The following is a 23,281-nucleotide window of genomic DNA, read 5'->3' as shown; positions in this document are numbered from 1 at the left end:
CGATGCAAAGGTCACTCCCACATCCAGATTAAATTTACAGCGCTAGTTTGCTGTGTACTTCCCCTCACCACCCTTCCCACCCCCTCCTCTGAGCCTGCTGTGCCCTCGCGCCTCCACCACCTTTGCCTTTATTTCTGTCTTTCCTGAACAGCACATACCACAGCCGCTGACTTTGTCATTTTCCACGCGGTGCTCGATCCACGCTCTGCCCCAGAGCTGGTCCCACCCCTACTCTGCCTCTTCCTGCCCCCAGTCAGCCTATTCCTGCCATGTTCTGCCCCTCCTCCGAGCACCTCCTGCCCGCTGCTGAACAGCTGATCGTGTGGGCAGGAGGCGCTGGGGCGAGGGGGAGGAACTGATCAGCGGGGCTGCCAGTAGGTGCTGAGTACCCACCATTGTTTCCCCATGGGTGGTCCAGAGAGTCAGGACCTATGCCACATGCCCTTCAATAGCTGTACTCCACTCACGACTAGTCCACCATGTTTCTGTTATCCCTGTAATATCTGGTTTCCCTTCCTGTGTCAGTAGTTCTAATTCATCCGTTTTGTCACCCAGGCTCCTTGCATTGTGTACAGACATCTTTGTGGTTTCTGCTTGGCTTTGCCCAGATTCCTCACCTGATTAGGAACAATCATTCTACTGCCAGTATCATCTACCTGACTGTTAGTATCATTGGTATTGGCACTACCTTTCCTCTTGATGTCCATTCTCTTCCCCTTTGTTGTTCCTTTCTCCATTGCTGTATCCTCTTTTACTTGATTTTCCTCCCACTAGTATTAGACTCGGGTGTGGAGATCCCAACGGTCTCCCCAGAATTCCTAGTTTAAAGCTATTTGAATCAGTTGTATCAACCTCCATCCCAGAAGTCTATTTCCCTCCCTATTCAGGTGGAGTCCATCCCAGGAGAACAGTCCTCTGCCCGTGAATTCCTCCCAGTGGTCGAATATCCCAAAGACCTCCTTATAGCATCATTGCCTGAGCCATCTGTTGATGATCATAATCTTCTCTCCTACTCTTGGGACAGGTAGAACTCACTGAAGATCACCTGAGCCTCCATTTCTTTAACGTCTTACCTAGCCTGGCCTAGCCTCCCTTGATGCGTTCTAGTAGGAAACTAGCCGTATCTTTTTTTTTCCTCACACGAAGGACAATCTGTGTGTCCTCATTATATAAAGGGAGCCCCACACAATATACCCAACAGAGATTCCTGCCCTTTTATGATGAGGGAGCCCAATGCAACCCTTCTGCCAGGGGGAGCCAGCAGCAACAGGGGATAGGTTCAGTATCTAGGGGTTCCTCTTAACAATACAAAATAGAACTGGCTTAAGCCCTCATCCAGTAGTCTGGGAAAATTTAACACCATCTGTAGGTGCCTCTAAGACAGAGGTTCTCAACTGTGGTCCACTGTTTGTTCAGGGAAAGCCCCTGGCATGCTGGGCTCGTTTGTTTATCTGCCACGTCTGCAGGTTTGGCCGATTGCTGCTCCAGGCCAATGGGGAGTGCGGGCCGAGGGATGTGCTGGCTGCCCTTCCTGCAGCCCCCATTGGCCTGGAGTGGCGAACTGAAGTCCTCTCATGACTGTCTGTTCTTGGTTAACAAAAAACTCAGAGATGTGTTCATAGGGGTTCTAGGGTTGTCAACTTTCTAATCGCACAAAACCAAACACCCTTGCCCTGCCCCTGCCCCACCCCTTCTGCGAGGCCCCGTCCCCGCTCTCTCCATCTCCCCACCCTCACTCACTTACTCCCTCACTCATTTCACTGGACTGGGGCAGGGGGTTGGGGTGCAGGAGGGATGAAGGCTCTGGCAGGGGTGCAGGCTCTGGAGTAGAGCCAGGGATGATGGGCTTGAGGTGTAGGAGGGGGATATGGGCTGGGCTTGAGGGGTTTGGAGTGTGGGAGGGGGCTTCAGGCTGGGGCAGGGGATTGGGGTGTGAGGGGGAGGGCTTCAGTTGGGGGTATGGGCTCTGGGGTGCGGTTTGGGATGCAGGAGGGGGCTCCAGGTTGGGGCCAAGAGGTTCAGAGAATGGGAGGGGGTTCGAAGCTGGGGCAGGGGGTTGGGGTGCAGGAGGGGGTGTGGGGTGCAGGAGGGAATTTGCATGTGGGAGGGGGGTCAGGACTGGAGCAGAAGGTTGGGATGCGGGAGGGGGTGCCGGGTTCAGGCCTCAGCTCTTGCACCAGGCCCAGTGTTCCAGGCTCTCTCTACTACAGCTTCTGGGCTAGCTCCTGCTGTGCCGTAACAGTGCTTGTAACTACTACTTGTTTCCTCATCTTTAGATTGTGTATTAATTATACTGATTACTTAAGAATCCCCAGTTATCACTTTGAGGGTTGACGGGTTCTTGCCCCAAGATCAGGCCCAGTATTTATTATATAGTTGGGAAACCCGATGTGCACAGTTGTAACACTCACACTATAGGAACCCTTTTATACTTACAAATATAGTTTATTAATACATTTAACATAGTCACAAACACTCCAGCTCAGTAAGATAGAGATACTACAGAATGTACCTCTGCACTTCCATATACTCTCACCATCTCCTGTAGAACAACCTGCAGTGTTAGCCATCACCTTCCTCATCACCATCACTGTGCTCCTCATCACCAGTGGCCATCACTCTGTCACCTCCCAAGGACTACATCTCTTGCTCCTACTGCCCCTAGGCTGGGATGCCACTTTTATAATACGTTACGCTGACACCACTATGTTTGATGCATATTCAGTAGGGGGATTTCCCCCCTTTTCTTTATTTGTATTTCCTCGCCTTACTAATGTTGGAGTGTCTTTTTCCTATTGGTCAGTATATCAGTGAGCACAGCTTATTATCGTATATGTCAATTCGTTACCATGGCCCTTTTGTGATTAGGTATCACATTTGTTATTTCTGTCCTAACCGGTTATTTCAGTTCTTTCCAAGTTCCAAGTTGTGGTGTACCAGTTAATTTTAACCTGTTAATTTTAAAAGGGAATGAATTTAGGAAAGCCCCTATGCCAACCTACTTCAACGCATCCTGTATGTTAAAGGTCGCAGCCATACATGGACCTTATGCTTTAGCTCATCACCATCTATCCAGGGGAAAAGTCCCAAACATATGTACGCTAACTTTGCCTTAGGTCAACAAACAGGACGTGGCCTGCAGGTCCCTTGTGTTAGAGCCAAAATATACTCTAATATAAATCTATAATAATATAACAAATAATCACACCCATAAAAAAATAAGAAACTTATAAGAAAAGATATATAGGCAAGCAGCCATTTATAATAAGGCTCCTTCATGGGCTCCAGGTTTGTATAATTTTTGGTGGTGGCCAGAATGGGTCCAAGACCTGTCCCTGTAGCAGGGCACTGATTCACCGGTACGGTGCCTCCTGTTGGTTGTCTGGGAATTAGCTCTTTTTTTGCCTCGGAGCGCCCTCTGCTGGCCAGTGGCTCGCCTGATCAGGCCCCATGTCCCTACCGGACCCCAGTGCCCCTTTACCTCGGTGTTCTGCCCTAGCAGTACCCCCACACTCTGGGTCTTCCTTCCCAGGGGGACCCCCAACGCTCTGTGCCTGCCTTGCCTCAGTGGCTACTGCCAGTCATCATCTAGCCCCCTCTCACTGGGGCAGACTGTAGTCTGTAATGGCCACTCATTATTGGCAAGGGGGATTAGGACCAGCTGCCTCTGCCAATTCCCAGGCTGCACCTCTGTAGCCCCAGTACTTTTGTAGGCCTTCAACAAGGCCTTCAGTCTGGGGAATTGCCAGGCTGGAGCTCCCCAGCTCCTCTTGCCTTTCCCCAGCCCTGTTCTGCTTCAGGTACCTCGCTCCCAGGCAGCTAGCCGGTCTCACTACAGCCACACCTGGGGCCACCTACCTCTCCAGCCTCCCTCAGTTGCTCTTAATTCCTTTTACCTTGGAGTGGGGCAGCTGCCCCACTACAGTCCCCCACACCTGCTTTGTAAGCCGATATATAGCCTTACCCCTGTCCACCCCACCCCCACAGCTGGGGCCGGGAGCAGGGCCATGTCTCTGGGAAGGGGGACCCAGACAGGAGAAAGGGGGATGAGGCTGTGGCCACAGCTGGGACCCTGAGTGTGGGGCCGGGAGTGGAGACCCAGCTGGCAGCCGAGCCCTGGGCACAGGTCTGGCAGTGGGTCTCCGGGCGGCAGCTGGGACCCTGTGTAAAATGTTTCCACATCCCTAGTTCCCGCGCCTATGAAAATAAGGTTAAGCATGCCTTTCAAGTTGATGCTCAGTGGACAATTATGAACAGAGATATTGTTCACATCAAAATGTACGTAAAATATGAGCCCAAACATTGGTGGAGCTGGGCCCATGTTCCTGAATATTGGTGGAGCACGGGCACCACAGGCCCATAAAACTTGCCGCCTATGGGCTCCTTTACATCACTCTGGGAATGTAGGGGCCTTAAAACTTTCACAGTTTTAAAGCTTCTGGGGGACTTGACTAAGAATGGGAACAGTTAACTAACAATAGGAACATTAACAATGTTACTACATAGACAGGCTGCTACATTTCTGCCTCAGAGAATGAGATCAATTAACCATCAACAGCAACTTTAACTGTTAGGACACAGTCAGGCTGCTACATTTGTGCCTCAGAATATGAGACCAATTAACTAACTGGCAGGCTGCTACATTTCTGCCTCTAGCCGGCCTTGTGCATAATAAAAAGCCCTACCTTTCCATGCCAGTGAGCTGCAGTAGCAAACGAGAGGGACAGAGTCTCTCTCTCTCTCTCGTTGGCATGCACGTATATCCAGCCCCGCTCTGCCTCCCCACGGTGACCAACCACGCAGGCACGCATGCCCAGCCCCCCTCCCCTGTCTCTGAGGCTGCTCCAGGAACGCTGGAACTGACATGCTGCCGGGGAAGAGACGCGTGTCCCCTGGCAGATTTTTTTTGCGTTTTTCTGCACGGGGAGGCACAGAAAACTGCGGGCCACATGAATTCTGTGCCTGCGCAGTGGCACAGACTTCTGTCAGGAGTAAAGTCCGGCGTGGACTTTGGGCGCGTACTTGGCTTGCGAGCCCGTTCTGAAGCCTGTGCTGTGCTGGAGTACAGGCCGTGTGGGGCCAGTAGACCTCGGTGCCGCACAGCGGGCGGCAGGTGACCCCCCCCACCCTCTTGGTAGGGCGGCACAGCCATTGGTTGTGGGAAGGGGGTGCTGTGGCCGTTACAGAGGGGGACAGGGGAAGTTCTTGCCGTGGCCATTAGATGCGGGAAGAGGGAGGTGGTCGCTGTGGCCGTTACGGGGGTGGGGGGAGGCGGGCACTGGAGCCCGTGGCCCGCAGCACAGCCTTCATCCCCCGCTGGCTCAGCACCGGCTGGCAGAAGAGGCAGCAGGGCACAGCCCCACCCTGGTCCTGGTGCGAGGGGCCGTGGGGGCTCTGGACCAGAAGGGTCTGTCCCTGGTCTCTTCCCCAGGAGAGGTGACGGGGCTCCCCGCTGCTCTGAGCGCCCCCAAGCCCCCCTTCGCTGATCCCAGCCCCCCACCCCCCTTCTGCAGCTCCCCCCCCCCTCAGGATCCTTGCCCCAGGGGCTGCTCCCCCCACCTGCTCCTCCCACACTCCCAGCCCCCCCCAGGACACTGCCCTATGCCCTCTCCTCCCCCTCCCGCCAGCCTGGGGGGACACGGACCGTGCAGGCCGCTGAGAGCTTCCCGCGCGGCTCGCTGCCCCGGCCAGTAGGGGGCGCGGCGTGTCCGGCTGTCCGAGGCACGTGTCCTCACCCCGGCCGGGGCGGCGATGCCTGGGCCGTAGAACGCTGCTATTGGTTAGCAGGCTTGTCATTCCAGTCTCCTCTCGGCTGCTGATTGGGGGAAGCCGAGGAGGGTGGCGGGAGGCTCGGTCCCCGGCTCCCGGGGACTTGGCCGCGCGGCGCTGCCGGTGAGAGCGCGGGGCGGGGCTGGCGGGGGCGGGTTTCCCATCCCCCCCCCCCCGCCCCATGCCACGCGCCCTGTCTGCATGGGGTCGTTGGCGCTGCAGAGGGGAGGCGGGCGCCGCAGCGGTTCCAGAGCGGGCCGCGGGGAGGCGGGCGCCGTGGCGGTTACTGAGGGGAGCGGTGGGGGCGGGCGCGGCGGCCGTTACGGGGGGGGAGGGGCAGGCGGGCGCGGCGGCCGTTACGGGGCAGGCGGGCGCGGCGGCCGTTACGGGGGGGGAGGGGCAGGGGGGGGAGGGGCAGGCGGGCGCCCCGCTCCCCTCAGCAGCCGGTTTCCCGTCGCACGCCGCGGCCAGACTCCCGGCGCTGCCGGGCCGGTTCCGTCCTGCTCCGCCTAAGAGCCGGGCGCCCCGAGTAACCCCGGCTGCGGCCGCTGCCCGGCCTGGGGTGACCCCGCGCCCGGCTGGGCTGGGGGGGCCGGGGCGCTCCCTGCCAGTGGCCGAGGGGACCCCCGCGCGGGGGCGGGGCGACTAGCAGGTCGCCGGGGGAGGGGGAACATCTGCCCTGGCCGCAGTCCCAGGGCGTGGGGGGCAGAGGGGCTCCCCCCCTTTCCGGGGGCCGCAGCTCAGCACCCGCTCCCCGAGAAGCGCCCCCCGCGCTTGGCCGGGGCAGGTTGTCCCCAGCTGCTAAAGGAGACCTGCCCCCCTGCAACATCCACCCCCCCGAGGCGCTACTGCTGCGCCCTGGTTTCCGTGTTTAAAACAATCCGGATTCGGTTCCTGTGTCTACACAAAGCCTCCGAGCCCGCCCCAAGTGCCACCTCCCTGCTGCTCTGACTTGCCCTGCCCGAGTCCCCCGCCGTACGCGGCCTTTCCCGCCTTTCGCCGATTTATCCAGTGTTTGCCGGCTCTGAGCATCCCCCCATTTACCTTCCTTAGCATTTTGCCGCTGGATGCCCTTGTGCTATTTATATTTTAATAGGAAATAATCACTGGTCATATTAATAGGTGCTCATAGCTTCAGCAGTCATATCTCACGGTGTTTCTAGTATAGTGCTTCCTGTTTGTCTTGCTGTGTTAGATTTTCATTCTACGTTTTTGTTTTTAATCTTTTTATTGATATACAAGTTTAATGCTGTGGGAACAGAGGACTTCAAGGTGGACTGATTTTCTGGGTTGCTGTCCAAACTTCTTCACTTTCCTTTGATCTGCCAATGGGGATGGCCTTTGTCAACTGTTACTTTGTCTCTTTATCCAGAACCCTAATGCTATTTCACATCACCACTGGAGTGTACAATTTGGTTCCCAAAGATTTATTAAAAGCCAGTTTTTTAAAGGTTGAAAGCACCTAGATGCTTTTGAACATCCCACTAGTCATCTAAATACCTGGCCCTATATATCTAAAAATTATCTTATGTAAATCCTTCTCAAAGGCAAATTTCTACTGTAATTTTTTTTTTTTTTTACTAAATATAGGTATAAAGCCCCAAGATAGACTGACAACCACAAGCATTCAAAAATCATGAGTTATACACCCAGAAGTCATGAAGTTAAACACATACATACATTTTGGGTTCTTTTAATTTGCCTTTTTGTTTCTGAGCCTTTAGGGCATACTAGCTTCATGCTTTTGCTGTATTTATCCCAAAGATTCCATATACTGAAAAAAGTTGTACATTCCTACAACATTCAACACCATTTTGGACTTCTGGTAATGTGTTTTCCTCCCCCTGTTTGTAACTGCAAACTTATTAAAAATTCTTATTTCTCTAAGTAATTCCCCATCCTGCAAATATTGAAGTTTACACTTTCCTCTACTATTACTTCATTTGTTGCATACATAGATATTAATTTTTGTACCAAACTGTTTATTCTTCTAATTACATATTTTAATTTCATTGTCTTTTATGTATATTTTGTTATGGCACATTTCAGTGATGTTCTTCATTCTGACAAGTTTATTGTTCTTTACTGCTAAAGTCAAGGATTTTTTTAAACAATGAATATACTGTTACTTTTTTGCATTGGTTGGGTCGGGACATGGTGGTGATATCACCTAGCTTGTCTTTTGGTGAAACTAAAAGTGCTTTGGGTCCACTGTGTTTTTACAGGTTTCAGAGTAGCAGCCGTGTTAGTCTGTATTCGCAAAAAGAAAAGGAGTATTTGTGGCACTTTAGAGACTAACCAATTTATTTGAGCACAGGCTTTCGTGGCATCCGATGAAGTGAGCTGTAGCTCACGAAAGCTTATGCTCAAATAAATTGGTTAGTCTCTAAGGTGCCACAAATACTCCTTTTCTTTTTGTGTTTTTACAGTGGGATAGGTAATGCATGTGATTAAAAACATCCCTTTTCTTAGCACCTAGGACACAGATGTTAAATGAACCATTATTATTCAGAACTTGACAACCCTGATACTGATTATGTGGCTAACACTGCTCCTTTGCCATCAGATGTATTTGCGTCTGAATGCCTGCAGCCGCCCAGTTATGTGGGTATCAGGAAAAAACAGTTAAAACATTTTAAACTAAAGCATTAATAGAGATTTTTTCCTCCCTTAATTTCACTTATTTCCTTCCCTTTAAGTTATTAAAGGCTAGTCTACATGGTGTGACACTAAAGGTGTGACATTAGTGAACATAAGTTACAATGCCTTACACCTCTGTGTGAATGCTCTCTTTCAGAATTGGCCTTAGTTTTGCACTGACAGGGCCATCATAGAAGATTGTAGGAGTGTTTCCCCTAAAAACTATTAATCATCAGGGCTTTTACTTGTTTTCAACATTTTTAAAGTTTTGTACAGTCCAGGTGCCATCCACATTTGATTTTTTAAGTCCAAAGCGAAGGGGAGAAGCAGTGGAGCACTCATCTTAGCTCTTCTGATTGTTGTCCCCTGTAGAAAAGCATTTGCAATATTTCACAGGTATCAATTTTGACCCAAGAAAATTTCAATAAATTAAAATATAAGGTTAAAGGTTAAATTTTGAGGCGATCTCTTTCCTTCTCTCTGCCCTGCACTGGTCAGGACATCTTTCATGAGCAGGAGAATGAAGGCCTCATCATGTCATGTATAATGGGGCTTTTGGCATCTTACTGAAAATTAGTGGGTTTTTTGGTTGGCCCTCTCCCAATATAAAAAAGGGGCGGGGGGCTGACGAGAACTCAGGATCCTGAGACTGACAGTCCCCAGGGCCAATGGGGAGAGGGCAGTGCTCCAGGTCAGCCCGATTGACAGGGCAGGCAAGCCAGTGAGGGAGTCAGGAACTCGAGGGCCTGTCCTCTATGCGAGCTGGAGCTGCCTGAGCCAGATCAGGGCATAGCTAAGGAGAGCAGCAGCCTGAGCTGGGCTGAAGGCAGTGCAGCAGCACTAAGCCAGAGGAGCCAGGTTGAACTGGAGGCAGAGGAGCCAGAGGTAGGGGTCTGAAGCAGCACAGACCAGCTGTGCCCATGGTGAGCCAGGGCTGAGCTACAGCAGGGAGCTGTGGGGTCAGAGTCAGGATAGCAGATGCTGGCTGAACCACAAGTAACACTGCAGCCAAATGAGGTGAGCAGCTGGGGAGAGTGAGAGGGGAATCCTGGGCAGAGGGCCCAGTGCAGGGAGACGTTGCCAGACTGGAGAGGGCACGGGAACTAGGGTTGCCAGGCGTCCGGTTTTCGACCAGATCAGCCGGTCAAAAAGGGGCCCTGGCAACTCCAGTCAGCACTGCTGACCGGACCGTTAAAAGTCCAGTCAGCGGTGCAGCAGGGCTAAGGCAGGCTCCCTGCCTGCCCTAGCTCTGCGCAGTTCCCGGTAGTGGCTGGCATGTCCCTGCAGCCCTTAGGCGCAGGTGTGATCGGGGCGAGCTGCCCCTGTCCTGAGTGTCGCCTCTGCAGGTCCCTTTGGCTGGGAGCTGCAGGGTGGTGCCTGCAGGCACGGGCAGCGCGCACCACGTGGAGCTGCTTGGCTGCACCTCCGCCAGTCTGCCTAGGATCCAGATATGGCAGCTGCTTTCTGGGAGTCTGCCTTAGCCCTCTGCACGGCCAACTGGGAGCCGCCTGAGCTAGATGCCATTTGGCCAGAGACCACACCCCGAACCCCCTGCCCCAAGTCGGAACCCCCTCCTGCACCCTGATTCCCTCTTACAGCCTGCACCTCCTCCCACACCCCAACCCCTGCCCCAGCCCTGAGCCCGCATCCAAACTCCCTCCTGGAGCCTGCACCCCTGCCCCAGCCCTGAGCCACCTCCCAGAGCCCGCACCCCCGCCTGTGCTGGAGCCCCTCCTGCACCCTGAACCCCTGATTTCTGGCCCCATCCTGGAGCCTGCACCCCCAGCTGGAGCCCTCACCCCCTCCCGTATCCCAAACCCATGCTCCAGCCCAGTGAAAGTGAATGAGGGTGGGGGAGAGCGAGCAACGGAGGGAGGGGGGGTGGGGCCTCAGAGAAAGGGCATGGGATGGAGCAAGGGTGTTCAGTTTTGTGCAATTATAAAGTTGGCAACCCTAATGTGAACCCTATGGGAGGGCCAATACGGGGAGAAGGGTCTTGCCACCTATAGCCTGAGGGCGTGTGGCCACCACCGGAGCAGGTATCTGACCTGTGGTATCACCACAGTGCAGCAGAGGCCTGAGAAGGAGGCCTGGGATGTGTGAAAAACAGACTGTGAACGTTTATGGCTGTTTATGGTGTTCCCCATGCTCATATGGTGGGGTCCTTTGTTCCTTTAACCTTTTCTATTTTTTCCCTTATTTTTCTCACAGTTGCTGTTTAATAAATTGTATTTGGTTTGAACTAAATGTAGTGATCAGTTGGTCAGGGAAGTACCTGGTGTGGAGAGAGAACCTCAGAGTGGGGACACCCCAGTGCCTGTCCTAAGGGAGCACAACAAGACTGCGGGTTAAGCTCCCCCAGGAATCCTGGGTCCAGCCTTGTCGGGGTTACAAGGAGTCTGCACAGAAGAGTGGAAGGGGAGTCTTTGCGGTCAGGCAGGTCTCCATGTAAAGGGAATGGGAGCGGGGACTCGGATCCTTTTGCTGTCTGATTCCACCAGGGTAGTGTAGGGAACTTTCCTGGCTTCTACAACAGCAGGATCATCCCCCCCGCACTTACACTGGTAGATCCTGCTGTGCACACAGAAGGTTTTGGCCTAGCTGTACAGTGATCCACTCTATGAGCAATGCATATGAAGTGGTGGCTCTCTTGTCCTATTAGAATTAACCAGTTGATCCATATTTTTGGTGCTCTAACTGTAAAGATTCCCCTTTGATCTCACCTCTCCCTGCTTGCTAACCACACATGATATAAGCCTTTTCTTTTACTATGTGTTCTCAGGAAAATATAACTTACAAACATAGCTTTGCTTCTTACACTTTTCATATATTATGATACTAATATTAATGAGACCAGATTGCGATATTTGAAAAGGTGTGAGGTTACAATTCAATAGGTGGCAACAAAAATATTTGCAGGTCACTTAAAACATTGTGATGTTGTGTCTCTTGGGATGTGGAAGACCCAGCATCAATTTCTTCCTCAGGCAGAAGGGGAGAAAATATTTGAACAGGGGTTTCCCAGATCTCATGTCAGTGCTTTAACCCCTGGGTTAAAAGTTACAAGGTGGGCATTACCTCCTCCTCTGGCTGTTTTGTGTGCAGTTAGGCACCTACCCAGCTCATTCTCACAAGAAACAGATTGGGCCTCTAGGCTACCTGGCTCCAGGAGAAGGGTTCCCGTTCATGGACTTGGGGATGAACAGTGTCTGAGGAGTGGGGCTTAGTACACACCCCTCTGGTGGGTGTCTCCCATCAGCAAGTTTAGGTGGCTCCTCATCTAGCATCCTGGCTTTTATGGATCCCACTCTGTGGTGCCTCTCTCTCCCTGTTCATTGTATAGGGAGCATAAGTCTCTTACTCAAGCTTTGTGAATCACAGAGGTGTTCCTGTGACTTTTTAGGCACCAAAAACATAGGCAATGCAATGCTCAGCGTCACAACACCTAAGTCCCGTTGTAAATTTAGTGCTTAGGCCTTTTCTTCACTGTTAAAAGTGATTTATTTATTTTTTTAATTTCAGGGTAACTTGAGGTGCGGGAGCTATTCTGAGGTAAAAACACACCGAGGCCAAGGCACTTGGTTTTAGCAGTGAGGAAAAGGCCTGAGAAAATGTCTCTGGAATATCAGGGGGCGCTGTGCTTATGTGTTTGTACCAAAGTAGAGAAGTACAAATTTTGTTTTGAAAACTGGATCAATATGTGTAACAGTTAGGGATGTAAAAGTTTAACTGGTTAACCAATAAGCTTGATGCTTATCGGTTTCCGTTAACGATTAAACTCCGCTGCTGCCCCGTGCGCCCCAGGGTCCCAGCTGCCGCCCCGTGCACCCAGGGGGCTAGCAGCTGGGACTCCAAGTGCACTGGGATGCTGGGCGTGGGTGGCAGCAGAGCCCTCGGGTGGCAGCGGAGCCCCACATAAAACATGGAGGTGCTGCAGCACCCCCTGCACCCCTAGTTCCCTGGTTAAACATTTAACCGATAGAATTTTAATAGGTTACACGGTTACTTTTTTTACACGCTATTTACATGCCTAGTAACAATGACAATGGAGGGAACAATATATAAGGAACAATGGTTGATTTTCTGCATAGTTGGTGTTTCATGTGCATTAAAGTTCATGTTCAGTGTTTCATGTACATTAAATATTTGTTTATTATAGAAATTCTATGCAATTCTCTACAATGCAGAGTTCAATAAAGAAAAAACTACACCTCCATTCAGGTTTTTACTTACAATAGCCCTGATGTGCACAGTTGCAACACTCACACTATAAGAACTCCTATATTTACAAATATAGTTTATTAATACATTTAGCACAGTCACAAGCATCCAAACTTAGTAAGATAGATACACTACAGAATATACATCTGCACGTCCATTTACTCACACCATCTCCTGTAGAACAACCTGAAATGTTAGCCATCATCTTCATCATCGCCATCACCTTCCCCCTCATCACCAGTGGCCATCACTCTGGCACCTCCCAAGGACTACATCTCTCTCTCCTACTGCCCCTAGGCTGGTTGCCACTTTTATAATACATTGTGCTGATGCCACTATGTTTGATGAATATTCAGTAGGGGATTTTCCCCCTTTTCCTTATTTGTATTTCCTCGCCTTACTAATGTTGGAGTCTTTTTTTCCTATAGGTTAGTATATCAGTGATCTCAAATTATTATCACATACGTCAATTTGTTACCATAGCCCTTTTGTGGTTAGGTATCACATTTGTTATTTCTGTTCTAACTGGTTATTTCAGTTCTTTCCAAGTTGTGGTGTACCTGTTGAGTTTAAAATGGTATGAACTTAGGAAAGCCTGTATGCCAACCTGCTTTAAGCCATCCTCTATATGAAAGGTCGCAGCCATACGTGGACCGTATGCTTTAGCTCATCACCATCTATCTAGGTGAAAGGTCCCAAACATATGTATGCTAACTTTGCCTTAGGTCAACGTACAGGATGTGGCCTGCAGGTCCCTTGTGTTACAGCCAAAATATTCTCTAATATAAACCTATTATAGTAAAACAAATAACCAAACCCATAAGAAGATATATAGGCAAGCAAGCAAGCTGGCCTTACATGTATCTCATGTACCTGTTATCTACATCAGTTCGTTGCCAGGACATTTCTATGGTTGACTCATGTACCTGTGGTCAGAATTTCCCCTTAAACTCTATTTTCAGCTCCCCAAATACTTGGGGTTTTCGTTGGGTCATTTATCTGTGCAAAGTTTATCTGTTCAAAGTTCACAGGCTACCCCTGCAGGGCAAGAAATCTCTGTCAGGCTCTGGGGTTGGGCTGGGGATGAGGGGTTTGGGGTGCAGGAGGGAACTTCGGGCTGGGGTGTGGGGAAAATGAGGGCTCCGGCTGGGGGTGGGAGAGGGGATGAGGGGGTTGAGGGGTGTGGGGGGTGAGGGCTCTGGCTGGGAATGAGGGGTTTGGGTGTAGGAGGGGGCTCCGGGCTGGGCCAGGGGATTGGGGTGCAGGTGTGTGGGGTATCAGTGGCGCTTATCGTGGCTCTGAGGAAGTGGCCGCCAGGTCCCTGCAGGCCCTAGGTGCATGGGTGGTCAGGCGGCTCTGCGCAGTGCACTCTGCCTTTGCACCCACAGGTGCTGCCCTCCACAGCTCCCATTGGTCACTCTTCCTGGCCAGTGGGAGCTGCGGAGCTGGTACTCAGGGCGGGGGCAGCGTACGGAGCCTCCCTGGCTGCCCATGCATCTAGGGGCTGCAGGGACCTGGTGTCCACTTCTGGGAGTAGCGCAGAGCCAGGGCAGGTAGGGAGCTTCCCTTAGCCTCGGGCTCCTGCTGCACCGCCAACCAGACCTTTAACGGCAAAGGAAAAGAAAGAATGGTGGGGCAGAATTGTAAGGCATGGAAGGCACACAGAGCCTGGGACAATGGAGGACCCTGGTATGGGGAATGGAGGCACACAGATCCCCTGGCATGTGGCTGAGGGGGAAGTGAGGTGGCACACTGGGCCCCTGATATGGGGGAAGGGTTGGGGAGGCTTTGTAGGGAGTCCCTGAAATAGAGTGAGATGGGATGGTGGCATAAAGGAAGCTTGGGGAAGGGAATGGAGGAATGTGTGTGCAATCAGCTTGGCCAATAGAAGCAATGGAGTTATGTTTGAGCCAATGAGTCAAAAGGCTTCTGAGCCTAGCTTGGAGATGGCCGCTTAGTTCTCAGATCATTCACTCATAGAAATGTAGTGCTGGAAAGGACCTCGAGGTTATCTAGTCCATCTCCCATGCTGAGGCAGGACCAGGTAAACCTAGACTATCCCTGACCAGTGTTTTGCAGCCTGTTCTTATAAACCTCCTATGATGGGGATTCCACAACTTGCGTAGGTAACCTGTTCTGGGCCTTAACTATCCTTATAGTTAGAAAGTTTTTCTTAATATCAAACTTAAATCTCCCTTGTTGCAGATTAAGCCAATTGTTTCTTCTCCTGCTTTCAGTGGTCAAGGAGAACAATTGATCAGCATCCTCTTTAAAGGAGTCCTTCACATATTTGAAGATTGTTATCAGGTCCCCCCTCAGTCTCCCTTTCTGAAGACCAAACATTTCAGATTTTTTTATTCTTTCAGAAAGCCTATTTTATGAGGAATTTTTTTTTCTTTGCTCTCCTCTCCAATTTGTCTTAAAGTCTGGCACCTCAAACTGGACACTTTAAGAAAGTGATAAGGCATGTAAAAATAGAAAATATAACACTGTAGAAATGACAAAGTTACAAAGCAGTAGCTAATAAGGCAAATCTTTAATCCACATGAACAAAAAAAGGATTGTCTCTGTCTCTCACTGTCAGTCCCTTCTACACTAGCCAACTATATACTTTGAAAAGGGAAAGCTGGAATATCCATATCTTATTGCTTATTACTGAAAAAGGAGAAGTAACTCAGGACATTGAGTGGGGGAGAAAAAAGGGGAAGTTCCTTACTCCAGCATGTTCCTGTTATAACAAGCAGACCCAGAGTGGTAGAGTTTGCTTTAAGGTTAAAGCTTCCTGGTGAGGACTCCGCAGAATAATTTCTTCAGTCTGACTGGTTGAAAATGGAAAGAGCTATAAAGAACTCTCCTCCTTTGATAATCATTTTTTGCTGAAAAAGGAGGAGGAGCTCAGGACTCTGATGTGAGTGAAGTGGGAAGTTCTTCCCTGCAGCTGCAGACACAGAGCAATAGAGTTTGCTTTAAGCTCAGAGTTCCCCGTGAAAGCCTCTGAAGAAATAATTTCTTTGGTGCAATTGGTTGAAAGCCGACTGTATTTGAAAGGTGTTTCCTGAGTTACAGAAGTATTTTACTCTATTAGAATCTTTCTGTTCTCCAATCTCTAGAAAGCACCAGGAAGAAACCCAATCAACTCAGGGACTCAGCAATGGCAAGAGGAACCACTGGAGTCCATGGCTAGACAAAGAAAACTGTACGTACTAATTTCCTTTTAGTCGCCATTCTGCCTAGTGATATTTACATCCAAACTTGCATTTCACACTGCTGTGCCTAGCAGAATGGGGTTGTGGTCCATGAGTAAACCTCTGAGGCACTGTGGTAATAAATACTACATTACAGGTCCACCTGTTGTAATAACTGGGGCAGTACAGGACTGTGGGAAAACTGCTAAAATTTTATAAAATGTTCCAGTCACGTATAACAAATGCCAATGGGAAACGGTTCAAAAGGGAGACAGACAGATTGGGTTACTCCCAACAAACAGGCTTACTAATTTAACTCAAAAGTCTGTGTCAAGATCATGCCTGGTAAACAAGAGGAATGTGGAATCAGAAATCAATGGGGGAAGTTTTTCCATCCAGCCACAGTTTTAAGTTTGTTTTAGCTAAAAAAGTAGTGAGTTGTAAGTTCTTAGCTTTGTTAACCTCTGAGAGGTTTAACTGTGATTTCGAAAGCATCTAATCAAATAAGATTTGTAAATCCTATAACTCTAGGATTGTGTTACGATTGTGTCTGGTAAACTAGAGGAGTGTGGGATCAGAAATCACTGGACCAAAATTGGTTAAGGTTAAGGTATGTATTCAGTAGCTGAAAATTCTGGCAAACTAGCAATTGTTGTCCAAGTGTGTTTTAGCTTGTTTGATTGGGCTAAGCATGCAAAGTCATCTGCTAATGTTCTTATTTGAAAAATCAGAGCATTTAACAATTTTGTTTGAGGGTTATTGCTATTTTAAAAAACTTTTTACAAATGCTTTGTTTCTCTTTTTCTTTTGTGTATTTTAAGGTTTGTAGTTTCTGTAACTGGTAATAACTTTGAACCTTCAACGTAAAGGCATTTTTAAGCAAAATGCAAAAGTGATAAAATAAAGTGTTTTAAATTGGTAAAGGTTAAGCTGCTAAAGCAAACTTCTGCTCAGACAACATCATGAGTAACTCTTTTTTAACTGAATGCCAGCTTAATTCAGGGAGGCTACTGCATTGACTATACATTGAGTTTTAAAGCATTGGAAATGGTTGTTGCAGCCCCCAAGTTTTTTGTGATTGGAAAAACAACACAATTTGTCGGTGGTTGTTTTTGTGTATGTGAATCAGCACAGTTCTAGTGATTCAGCTTAGATCTCTGGGAGGGGCTAAATTGCCTCAGTGGCTGTGAAATGTTGGTGGGCAAGGTCTATCATAGACTAAAATGCCAGTGTATTTTACTACCTTTGAGTGTTATAAATGGCTCATGGATGCAACAGTGGTTCTAAAGAATGTTAGCCTTCTACATCTTTTTAAGAGGAGGAAAAATATAGGGCTAAAATCCCTCAAGGGGATTGCAAGTCAGCAATTTTAACCACTTGTGTATGATATTTTCATGGTTTATGTAAATGTGCAGCTTTAAATGAGGAGGAGGGTGTAGCCTATAGTATTAACCTGCTTGCTTGCATACATATACATATAATCTTTTTTTATAGTTTAATATAAATCTATAAACCTATTACAATAAACCAAATACTTAAAGTAAGTTTGGCTGTAATGCAAGGGACCTACAGGCCATATCCTGTATGTTGAGCTAAGGCAAAGTTAGCATATCTATGTCTGAGACCTTTCACCTAGGTAGATAGATAATGGTAGAATGGCATAGGGGATTTCCAAGTCTGTACCCTCAAATTTAACAGGTACACCACAAGGAAAGAACTGAAATAACTGGGAGAATAAAAATAATATGTGTGTATATGATCTAATGTCATTAATATGTATGTACATGTCATCAATATACACAAACATACTAGCCCATGGAGTAAGTGTACCCTAACATTTTTGTGGGTGGGAAATAAAGTTTGAGCATAGACGGAGGGTTCAGACACCTGCGCCCTGTAAAAGAGGGCCTTGCTAGAGAGGCTGTACTTGTTTTTCTTAGAACTTTCTAAGTTCCAAGGGGACTAGGCTAAACTTGGTTTCCCTAAGCTTTTGTTCTTAATTTTCTGTATTAGCTTTTAATTTTAAGTTTAAATTAGTTAAGTAAACTCTAAGTTAGCTTCGATAGCTCTTAGCTCTAGTGTCTTCTAAGCTTTGCACCTCTCACTCGAACCTGAACTGCCAAACGCGAGGCTGATCCTGTGTCTCTCACCACTGGGTTATCAAGGAAGGGTGTGAATATATTAAGCAAAGCTTTGTAGCATATAATACCATAATACCATGTGTATCTTTTGAATAGCACTAATACAATTGTAACTTTGTAACTCTGACTATTTTACCATTTAATTACTACTTCATTTATCTTAATAAAAAGTCTTTAAGGCTATATCTGTCTCAGTGTAAGCTTCCTATCATACCCCTAGGGTCCTTTGTAAATTCTGTGGATACTAATTTGGGACAAGAACCTTATTATCTTCTAATCAAACAAACTGCTGAGCCTAAAACCCGTACTATCCAAATTAGTATTATTAACCTCCTAAATCAAGCAACAGACTTGCGAGCCAGGTAGGACACTCAAAGAGTGTGTGACAGGGATTTTCAGGGATTCCAGGCCTCTTTAGACCTCCTGAAATCTCACCTGAAGCATAAGTGAAGAGTTAGAATTAGAGAGCAAGATTGTGTGTTTTACTCACTCACTCTTAAGAACACAGGAACCTGATTTTCTGTGACTGCTTCTTGGCAGCGATCCCAGAATTTCCTGTTATGTACTGTAGTTAGACTTAGAGTTTTAGCTTAGAGGTTTTGAATTTAATCTTGCAAGATTAAAGAGTAATAGTGTTATTATTTAAAGTGATACATGCATTTAAGGGGCTTTGTTGAAGGTTGAAGTTATAATGAATGGCACCAATAAGATATTAGCAGTAGCATCAGGCCCGATGACCCACAGTAGTGGTGGCAGGGGAGTTAATAAATCTATATATTAATTGCTGCCAAGAGGCTGCAGTAACTCAGAACTTGTATGTTTCGAGTTACCTTATTTCAGTCCCCTCAACTCTCCCGGGCTGCACCTCTGATCTGTCTGCCTCAGTTTCCCCCAGCTGTTTGGCAGGCCCTGACAGAGGGAAAGAGACCTCTCGAACAGCTACAAGCCATCGAGGGAAGAAAGGAGAACACGCCCCCACCCCTCTATCATTTACTTGGGACTTATTGAACTAAGTGTAAAAACAGTTTAGGGTGTTGTTTCCTGTTGTTTCTGTGAAGAGATGCCTTCAGTTTCAAAGTAAAGAACAGCAGAGTGTTCATTATATAGTTTATTACATAGGCTCATCAGTAGTGAAGTTGTAGAATTGAAATAAGTTCTACGTTACGTGTTAAGATGAGTGGAGCAAGGTCAAGAGTAGAGTCTGTTGGAGTTACCTGCAGTCCGGCTTTAAAAAACTTTGCCAGAAAATACATTCAGGAACATGGAGGAGGTTTAGTACAACTGAGAAATAGCTAAATGATCTCTAAACATTGTAACCCACGGGGTTTTATAAGTGAGGTGTTTAATGTAGAAACAGAGTAAAAAAAAAGAAAGGCTAAACTGGTGAAGGGAATAGCTGTTGAATGTCTGCTCGTGGCTTGTAGTTTGCTGGGAAAGAAATTGAATAAAAAATTAGAGTTACTCAGAAAAGTCCAGCAAACTTTGGATGAGAGAGGAAAGGTTATTCAGGATTTAACAAATCGGCTACATGTAGCGTCAGAGAAGCGGTCAGTACTTTCCAAAAGAAGCAGGAGATAAAGAAAACGTTAAAACGGTGCAGGTACCAAATACAGGAAGCAGGAGAGGAAGCACGTTGTTCGCAGGAGCAAGTGAATGCCAGCTTAAAATCGCTGGACGGCTACAAATCAGACCAAGGTCGGCTGTTGAAAAGAATCGAAGAGTTGGAAAAGACAGAAAATGTGTTAGAGGACGACAAAGAATCAGTTCCTATCCCTATTGGCATGGTGAAACTGATGAAGATAGAGAAACCTGCAGGGCCAATTACTAAAAGTAGGGTGAGAGCGTTAGTTCAGGCTGACACAGTATCTTTAGGAGTGGAGTTGGAGATTGAGTCTCAGAAGCCACTGGCATGGTGTCTCCAGTGGAGGGGTATGATTTAAACAAAATAGTGGCTAATCATGCAAACCAACCTGAGTTACAGGCTTTACTTCGCAAGCATGCGGATGCCTTTGCTAAACACAAACATGATTGTGGATGTATGGCAGTCACTATTGTTGTAAAAGGAAAAGATGTATCAGCCCAGACCAAACTAGACAAACCCATACTTAGAAAAGACTATCAAGTCTTTGCTGACACAGGAAGTACTACGTAGATGTACTTCCACTGGCAATTCCCCTATTTGGCCTGTGAAGAAACCAGATGGTTCTTGGCGTCTCACAATTAATTACAGACACCTAAATCAGGTCACTTGTGCCCCTACAGTGGTCAAAATGCCAGATATAATTGAGTCCTTTGATCCAGAGGCTGTGTGGTTTACTGTCCTTGACATCAGTAACAGCTTTTGGACATTACCATTGGCCCGCATTTCACAGTACCGTTTTGCATTTAAGTTTCCAGGGGGTCCAGTATTCCTAAACATGTTTACCCCAGGGATATAAAAATTCTCCAACTTTATTCTATGTGCAAATGAGGTGGGTACTGTTGCAGTTTTCTAAACCAACTGTTCTGTTTCAATACGTAAATGACCTTTGTTTAGCAACACAAACCAAGAAGGAGCATCTGAAAAGGCTTGTCAAGCTCCTGCAGATCCTAAAGGAAGCAGGACTAAAATGCAATCTGGCCAAGGCACAGCTAATGGCCGACCGTGTCTCTTTCTTGGGCTTGACCCTGACAAAATGGGGTAAAACCCTGGCGTAACAAAAAGTAAATGCAATTCAAACATTGCCTTTACCACAGGACCAAACGGCTTTAAAATCCTTTTTGTGTTTAACTGGGTACCACAGGAATTTCATTCTCAATTTTGCTTCCATTGCAGGTCCCTTGTACCAACTGTTAAAGAAAAGTATCCAATGAAAATGAAATGAACAACGCATGGAAGCAGTATCCCAGCTAAAACAGGCCATTGTCAAGGCTCTGGTGTTGATCACTTCAAATCCTAAGATATTCTATCATCTAAAGGTAGTGGTAAGCATTAATACATTAGCGGCTGTGGCTTCACAAGAGAGGCATGAAAAAATCAGACCTGTGGCCTATGCCTCATGTTTAATGTCATCAGTTAAACTTAAGTATAACAATTGTAAAAGTACCTATCGGCCACCAGTTAGGCCATACAACACTTTTATTTTTTAATTGGCCTCAGCCCAATCATATTGCACTCATTGCACACTCCCCTTCAGTTCTTACTGTCCAATAGGGTATAAGATGGGCAAGTCTCAAATGCTCGCCTAGCTCACTGGGCATTGGTACTGCAAAAACTATTGCAGTAAAACCTGTTAGGACACCATCTTTGTTACCAACTGCCCTACTGTACCAAGGGGAGCCACATGTGCGTCCCGATCTTAAGCAGTTGAATCTAAGGGGGAAGGAAAAAAAAACCTTTTCCAACCATTAATCCAGAAAACTAGTTATTTACCATCAAGGCAAACCTTATACCGGACTTAAAATCTATGCAGTTCCTCCTGAGGAGAAAAAAGAGCCTTGGAAGAAGGCATATTCATGCATTCCACATTTGGCTCAATATGCTAAATTAGCAGCGGTGGCTTGTGTGTTGGAGTACTGTGTGCAGTTCTCCATCACCACATACCAAAGTATCTGTCTGTTTGCAAACTCCGTATGGGTATGCAATTCTCTCGCAAAGTTTCTACCATGTTGAAAAACAAATGGGTTCACATCTTCTAATGGCTCACCTATTAGGTATGCATCGCTGGTAAAATACATCCGCTGGTTAGTAGTAACAATCGCTGTGCCAGGATGCCAATTAAAGTAAAAAAAATAAAAGCTCACTAAAAATTAAAACCCTATGCTACAAAAAATGGGGGAGCTAATAAATTAACCCGAAAAGAAGCCCAATCAGGGGAATTCTAAAAAAATAAATACATTAAAAATATTCTGTTACAGCCCCTCGCCAAGGCATATTCTCAGGGAGGCCCTAAAATAGGTCGGCATGGAGCCCCAGTTGCAATACTTCAGGAACCACAAGCTAATCCAGAGGTGAGCAAACTATGGCCTGCAGGCCACATCTGGCCCACTGGACTGTCCTTCCCAGCCCCTGAGCTCCCGGACGGGGAGGCTGGCCCCCAGCCCCTCCCCTGCTGTCCCCCTTCATCCCCCATCCCCCGCAGCCTCAGTGCACTGCGCTGCCAGCGCTCTGGCCTGCCGCTCCTGCCAGGCAAGGTGGCGGTGTGGCTGCGAGCTCCTGCCGCTCTGAGCGGCATGGTAAGGGAGCAGGGAGGGGTTGGATAAGGGGCAGGGGGTCCCAGTGGGCAGTCATGGGACAGGGAGCAGGGGGCGGTTGGATGAGGCAGAGGTTCGGCAGGGGGACGGTCAGGGGACAGGGAGCAGTGGGGGTTGGATAGGGGGTGGGGTCCCGGGAGGGAGCAGTCAGGGGACAAGGAGCAGGGGGTTTAAATTACGAATTGCATTTGTTAAAAGGAGAGGTTGGGGGCGTGAGGGTTTCTTGAAAATTAAAAAGGGGGTGTGATGCCGGAAAGTTTGGGAACCAATGGTCTAGAAGGTTTACTTGGTCCTGTCTTAGCGCAGGAGATTGGACTGGATGACCCTTTGAGGCCCCTTGCCACCCTACATTTCTATAATTCTATGAAATGCAAGTGAGAAATTAAAAGATCCTATGTTATGCTTAGGTAGTTTTATATTTGGTATGTATAACCTTGCAATTCCAATTGTGAATGCAAAGTCAGTCTAACATCCATAAATTGGAGTATTAATTAGATTCAACAAGGAGTTTTGGAGTTAAATGTTTTGGGGTTACTTATTGGAACTATCCCTTTATGTTATTGCTTCCATAAAATTTAATTTAAGGTGAAAATAGAATCATAGAATATCAGGGTTAGAAGGGACCTCAGGAGGTCATCTAGTCCAACCCCCTGCTCAAAGCAGGACCAATCCCCAACTAAATCATCCCAGCCAGGGCTTTGTCAAGCCTGACCTTAAAAACCTCAAAGGGAGGAGATTCCACCACCTCCCTAGGTAACGCATTTCTGTGCTTCACCACCCTCCTAGTGAAATAGTTTTCCCTACTATCCAACCTAAACCTCCCCCACTGCAACTTGAGACCATTGCTCCTTGTTTTGTCAACTGCTACCACTGAGAACAGTCTAGATCCATCCTCTTTGGAACCCCCTTTCAGGTAGTTGAAAGCAACTATCAAATTCCGCCTCATTCTTCTCTTCTGCAGACTAAACAATCCCAGTTCCTCAGCCTCTCCTCATAAGTCATGTGTTCCAGTCCCCTAATCATTTTTGTTGCCCTCCGCTGGACGCTTTCCAATTTTTCCACATTCTTCTTGTAGTGTGGGGCCCAAAACTG

At 47.8% G+C, this 23,281-nt stretch overlaps 1 protein-coding gene across 3 annotated transcripts in view; it reads left to right on the top strand.

Annotated features, from left to right (window-relative positions):
• The first annotated feature begins 5,804 nt into the window (after positions 1-5,804).
• Positions 5,805-23,281, top strand: part of LOC144267013 (uncharacterized) — a 28,368-nt gene continuing 10,891 nt past the window's right edge. Inside the window, exons 1-3 of one of the 3 annotated variants that reach the window (XM_077820627.1) lie at positions 5,805-5,892; positions 15,741-15,826; positions 20,772-20,920. In XM_077820627.1, coding sequence (XP_077676753.1) covers positions 20,828-20,920 — 93 coding nt within the window. In that variant the 5' untranslated portion in view covers positions 5,805-5,892; positions 15,741-15,826; positions 20,772-20,827. Of the gene's footprint in view, positions 5,893-15,700; positions 15,827-20,771; positions 20,921-23,281 lie in introns of those variants that run through there. The other 2 variants (XM_077820628.1, XM_077820626.1) reach the window with 2 other exon arrangements.

The sequence above is a fragment of the Eretmochelys imbricata genome, chromosome 6 (genome assembly GCF_965152235.1).
Source record: "Eretmochelys imbricata isolate rEreImb1 chromosome 6, rEreImb1.hap1, whole genome shotgun sequence".
NCBI lineage: Eukaryota > Metazoa > Chordata > Testudines > Cheloniidae > Eretmochelys > Eretmochelys imbricata.
Note: the sequence above shows the minus strand (reverse complement) of the source record. Positions and strands in the feature narration are given on the sequence as shown.